General features: G+C 38.1%; 1 protein-coding gene across 1 annotated transcript; it reads left to right on the forward strand.

Annotated features, from left to right (window-relative positions):
• Window positions 1-357: 357 nt before the first annotated feature.
• LOC114221399 (olfactory receptor 4K15-like) lies at window positions 358-1,331 on the forward strand. The gene is given in 2 exon segments (XM_028119517.2): window positions 358-613; window positions 616-1,331. Coding segments are annotated over 2 exon segments (966 nt in total). The 5' UTR covers window positions 358-363.
• The last annotated feature ends 4,954 nt before the right edge of the window (window positions 1,332-6,285 follow it).

Genomic DNA, 6,285 nt, shown 5'->3' on the forward strand with positions numbered 1-6,285 from the left:
TATTGTAGAAAAAAATGATTTATATTTTGTCTCTGTAACTTCTTAGACTGGATTTCTATAATGTCAAGAAGACATTTCAGATTTTCAACTTCATTTGTAAAGTTAGTAGATTACATTCCTCAAATTCATATAACTGGATATACCAGTGTCAAACGTCTCCTCAAAACTCTCCCCTCCATCCTTCTTTATTATTGTTATTATGCTGCTATATAATTTCTAATGATGAAAATTCAGATACATAAATATAAGTAGAAATTAGAATCTCTAAGGAAGGAAGTGGAACTGGGAAATGAAATCCGTGCTCACTGATTGATCTCTGTCTCTCTCCTATTCAGGTAACAAGATAAGTTCCTTCCAAAGTCAATGAATGAGACAAATCATTTCCGAGTGACTGAGTTTGTGTTGCTGGGGCTTTCTAATTCCCAGGAGCTCCAACCTTTCTTGTTTCTCATATTTTCACTACTTTACCTAGCAATACTGCTGGGAAACTTTCTTATCATCCTCACTGTAACCTCAGATTCCCGCCGTCATACCCCCATGTACTTTCTGCTTGCAAACCTCTCTTTTATAGATATATGTGTTGCCTCTTTTGCTACCCCCAAAATGATTGCAGAGTGGAGCATAAGACTATTTCTTTTCATGCCTGCCTGTCCCAGATTTTCTTTGTTCATCTTTTTACTGGCAGTGAAATGGTGCTCCTTGTATCCATGGCTTATGACCGTTATGTTGCTATATGCAAACCTCTCCACTACATGACAATAATGAGTTGCTGTGTGTGTATTATTCTTGTTCTCATCTCCTGGCTTGTGGGTTTCATCCATACTATGAGCCAGTTGGCATTTACTGTTAACTTGCCATTTTGTGGCCCGAATCAGTTAGACGGTTTTTTCTGTGACCTCCCTCTAGTGACTAAGCTGGCCTGGATAGACACTTATGTTGTCAGCCTACTTATAGTTGCAGACAGTGGCTTTCTTTCTATGAGCTCCTTTCTCCTCTTGTTTGTCTCCTACACTGTGATACTTATCACTGTTAGGAACTGCTTCTCTGCTAGCATGGCCAAGGCCCGCTCCACACTGACTGCTCATATCACTGTGGCCACACTGTTCTTTGGACCATGCATCTTCATCTATGTGTGGCCCTTCAGCGGTTATTCTGTTGACAAAGTCCTTGCTGTGTTTTACACCATCTTTACTCCCATCTTAAACCCAGTTATCTACACTCCAAGGAACAAAGAAGTGAAGGCAGCTATGTCAAAACTGAAGAGTCGGTATCTGAAGCCTGGCCAGGTTTCTTCAGTCATAAGAAATGTTCTTTTCTTGGAAAAAAGGTAAACTTACACAACTGTAACTACTGTAGCCTTGACTCTAAACAATTACAAATGGAATCACTCTGATGTTAAAGTAATCATTTTGACAAGTGGGAAAGGTGGATTAACTTGATTGAAAGAGTAATTATAATGATAAAAGCTAAAGAATGAACCTTACTGATATTTAGATTCTCATCCTTCATTCTGTGCTTTTTGCTTCTATTTCCTATTTTTTATTTAGAATTTTTTAATATACAGCCTTTGAATAAATTGAGAAATGGCATTTACTCACATATGATAAATAAAGTGTACCTCTTCCTTTCAAAACTGTACTGCTCAGATGCCAATTATGGAGTAGTAATAGGTATAGATCTCTTTACAATAGTGAAAATAGATCTATTAATATATGTATATAATACACCTAGGTAAGACTGCATTTTACACAGTACTGGGTAACTGACAACACATGAAGATGATTCTATGATTGGTGTTAATGGTACAGCAACATGTAAAATAGCAAGGCTATCCAGCGAAGGCTTTTATAGTCAACACTTTCCCAAATCCTTCTTCAATGCTGCTGCTTAATACATATTATTCATGGAAAATAACTCTCTGAATAAATTTATTCACCAGTGTTTTGTGTTCATTTATGTTAATTTCTGTTTTATTTATTTATTTATTTGAGAGAGAGAAAGAGAATGCACAAGCAGGGGTAGAGGCAGAGGAATAGAAAAAGGGAGAAGCAGACTCTGCTGAGCAGGGAGCTCAATGTGGGGCTCCATCTCAGGCCCCTGGGATCAAGACCTAAACCAGAAGGAGACCCTTAACCTACTGAGCCACCCAGGTGCCCCTCAATTTCTGTTTAATACTGATAAAATAATCTGGGGAATTTCAGAGATATAATTCTTTACTGCTTGTCATGATTATGAGTATGAAACTTCATACAAAACACTCTTTTCCCCATAGGTCTTTGTGATTCCTGTCTTCTCAGATAAGGTAGTTTTTTACATATTAATAGTTGGTAGAGATAATCATTTTTCTATGTGGACTTATTTAGTTAAAATTTTATTTTTACATTCCATAGACAGGTCCATAAAATGACAGAACCCTACTTCAAGAACTTTGGGGTAGCCATGAAATTCCTCCTCCATGATCACTCATGAAAATAAGATTTTCTAGGAATCCTCATTATAGGTTATTTTAGGCCTTTACTCTTTTATTGTATTCACATTTTTCCTCTATTTTTCTACTGTATTCTAGTTTCACAATCTGTTATAATGTTACCAGTTTTCTAGACTCCAATCCTTAGAATCTCCTAAAGGAATTCTATAACTATGATTACTGAAAGAAAAATTAAGTTTTCATTTTTGAGCCAGAGGGTACCAATTTATTATGGACCTAAAGGCAAAAAGAATTCTAGGAGGGACATTTATAGTGATACAGGGTTACATATACAAAGTAGAAAAATGTCTCTGCGCTATTCCTTTTGTTCCACATATGAGTGAAACCACATGATGATTGTCTTTCTCTGATTGATTTATTTCACTTAGCATAATGCCCTTGGGGGGTGGGGGGATGGGGTAACCAGGTAACGGGTATTAAGGAGGGCACATGTTGTGATGAGCACTGGGTAGTTGTATGCAACTAATGAATTGTCGAAAACTACACATCAAAAACCAGTGATGTACTATATGTTGGCTAAGTGAATATAATAATAATAAAAAGTAGAAAACCATCAAACAAGCTAACCTTACACCTAAAAGAACACCAAAGACCAAAGTTAGCAGAATAAAGGAAATAATAAAGATTAGAGTGGAAATAAATGAAATCGAGAGTAAAAAAAAAAAGGTTCAATGAAACCAAGAGCTAGTTCTTTGAAAAGATAATTAAAATTGGTAAATGTATAGCCGGACTAATCAAGAAAAAAGAGAGGACACAAATAAATAAAATCAGAAATAGAGCAGTATCAACTGATACTACAGAAATACAAAGGATTATAAGAGAATACTATTAAAAATTATATGTCAACAAATTGGACGAACTAGAATAAATAGATAAATTCCCCCAAAACTTATATCTAACATCCTAAAAACATCTTCCAAAGCTGAATCAGGAAGAAATTGAAAACCCGAACAAACCAATTAGTAGTAACAAAATTGAATCAACAACCCAAAAATTCCCAGCAAATAAAAGCCCAGGACTGGATGGATTCACAGGGAAATTCTAACGAATATTTATAGAACAGTAATACTGAGGTGCCTGGGTGGCTGAGTCAGTTAAGGGTCCAACTCAGGTCATGATCTCAGGGTTGTGCGATCGAGCCTACAGTGGGCTCCATGCTGTGCGTGGAATCTGCTTAAGATTCTCTCATCCTCTTTCCCTCACCACTTTCATTCATTATAGAACTGAAAGCCCTAGCCATACCAATCAGACAAGAAAAAAAATAAAAATAAAAGGCAACCATAATGGTAAGGAAGAAGTTCAACTGTCACTATTTGCAAATGACATGATGTTATACATAGAAAACCCTAAAGACTATAGCAAAAAATTATTAGAAGTAATAAATTTAATTCAGCAAAGTTGAAGGATACAAAATTTACACACAAAAATTGGTTGCATTTCTTTTTTTATAATTTTTTATTGTAATGTTAATCACCATACGTTACATCATTAGTTTTTGATGCAGGGTTCCATGATTCATTGTTTGTGTATAACACACAGTGCTCCACCCAGAATGTGCCCTCTTTAATACCCATCACCACGCTAACCCATCCCCCACCCTCCTCCCCTCTAGAACCCTCAGTTTGTTTTTCAGAGTCCATCGTCTTGCATGGTTCGTCTCCCCCTCCGACTTACTCCCCTTCATTCTTCCCTTCCTGCTATCTTCTTCTTTTTCTTTATTCTTAACATATGTTGCATTATTTGTTTCAGAAGTACAGATCTGTGATTCAACAGTCTTGCACAATTCACAGCGCTCACCATAGCACATACCCTCCCCAATGTCTATCACCCAGTCACTCCATCCCTCCCACCCCCCACCACTCCAGCAACCCTCAGTTTGTTTCCTGAGATTAAGAATTCCTCATATCAGTAAGGTCATATGATACATGTCTTTCTCTGACTTATTTCACTCAGCATAACACCCTCCAGTTCCATCCACGTCGTTGCAAATGGCAAGATCTCATTCCTTTCGATGGCTACATAATATTCCATTGTGTATATATACCACATCTTCTTTAACCATTCATCTGTCAATGGACATCTTGGCTCTTCCCACAGTTTGGCTATTGTGGACATTGCTGCTATAAATATTGGGGTGCACGTACCCCTTCGGATCCCTACATTTGTATCTTTGTGGTAAATACCCAGTAGTGCAGTTGCTGGATCGTATGGTAGCTCTATTTTCAACTGTTTGAGGAACCTCCATACTGTTTTCCAGAGAGGTTGCACCAGCTTGCATTACCACCAACAGTGTAGGAGGGTTCCCCTTTCTCCTCATCCCCGCCAACATTGTCGTTTCCTGACTTGTTAATTTTAGCCATTCTGACTGGTGTGAGGTGGTATCTCATTGAGGTTTTGATTTGGATTTCCCTGGTACCGAGTGAAGTTGAGCACCTTTTCATGTGTCTGTTGGCCATTTGGATGTCTTCTTTGGAAAAATGTCTGTTCATGTCCTCTGCCCATTTCTTGATTGGATGATTTGTTCTTTGGGTGTTGAGTTTGATAAGTTCTTTATAGATTTTGGATACTAGCCCTTTATCTGATATGTCATTTGCAAATATCTTCTCCCATGCTGTCGGTTGTCTTTTGGTTTTGTGGACTGTTTCTTTTGCTGTGCAAAAGCTTCTTATCTTGATGAAATTCCAATAGTTAATTTTTGCCCTTGCTTCCCTTGCCTTTGGCGATGTTTCTAGGAAGAAGTTGCTGCGGCTGAGGTCGAAGAGGTTGCTGCCTGTGTTCTCCTTTAGGATTTTGAGGGACTCCTGTCTCACGTTTAGGTCTTTCAATCATTTGGAGTCTCTTTTTGTGTGTGGTGTAAGGAAATGGTCCAGTTTCATTCTTCTGCATGTGGCTGTGCAATTTTCCCAACACCATTTGTTGAAGAGACTGTCTTTTTGCCATTGGACATTCTTTCCTGCTTTGTCAAAGATGAGTTGACCATAGAGTTGAGGGTCCATTTGTGGGCTCTCGATTCTGTTCCATTGATCTATGTGTCTGTTTTTGTGCCAGTACCATACTGTCTTGATGATGACAGCTTTGGAATAGAGCTGGAAGTCCAGAATTGTGATGCCGCCAGCTTTGCTTTTCTTTGTCAACATTCCTCTGGCACTCCGGATCTTTTCTGGTTCCATACAAATTTTAGGATTATTTGTTCCATTTCTTTGAAAAAAGTGGATGGTATTTTGATGGGGATTGCATTGAATGTGTAGACTGCTCTAGGTAGCATGGACATCTTCACAATGTTTGTTCTTCCAATCCATGAGCATGGAACATTTTTCCATTTCTTTGTGTCTTCCTCAATTTCTTTCATGAGTATTTTATAGTTTTCTGGGTACCAATTCTTTGCCTCTTTGGTTAGATGTATTCCTAGGTATCTTATGGTTTTGGGTGCAATTGTAAATGGGATCGACTCCTTGATTTGTCTCTCTTCTGTCTTGTTGTTGGTGTATAGGAATGCCACTGATTTCTGTGCATTGATTTTATATCCTGCTATTTTACTGAATTCCTGGATGACTTCTAGCAGTTTTGGGGTGGAGTCTTTTGGGTTTTCCACATAGAGTATCATATCATCTGCAAAGAGTGAGAGTTTGACTTCCTCCTTGCCGATTTGGATGCCTTTGATTTCTTTTTGTTGTCTGATTGCTGTGGCTAGGACTTCTAATACTATGTTGAATAGCAGTGGTGAGAGTGGACGTCCCTGCTGCGTTCCTACCTTAGGGGAAAAGCTCTCAGCTTTTCCCCATTGAGAATGATATTCA

This window comes from Eumetopias jubatus, unplaced genomic scaffold (assembly GCF_037043125.1).
Source record: "Eumetopias jubatus isolate StellerSeaLion01/CBP00866 unplaced genomic scaffold, mEumJub1_p1.0 scaffold_7, whole genome shotgun sequence".
Classification (NCBI taxonomy): domain Eukaryota; kingdom Metazoa; phylum Chordata; class Mammalia; order Carnivora; family Otariidae; genus Eumetopias; species Eumetopias jubatus.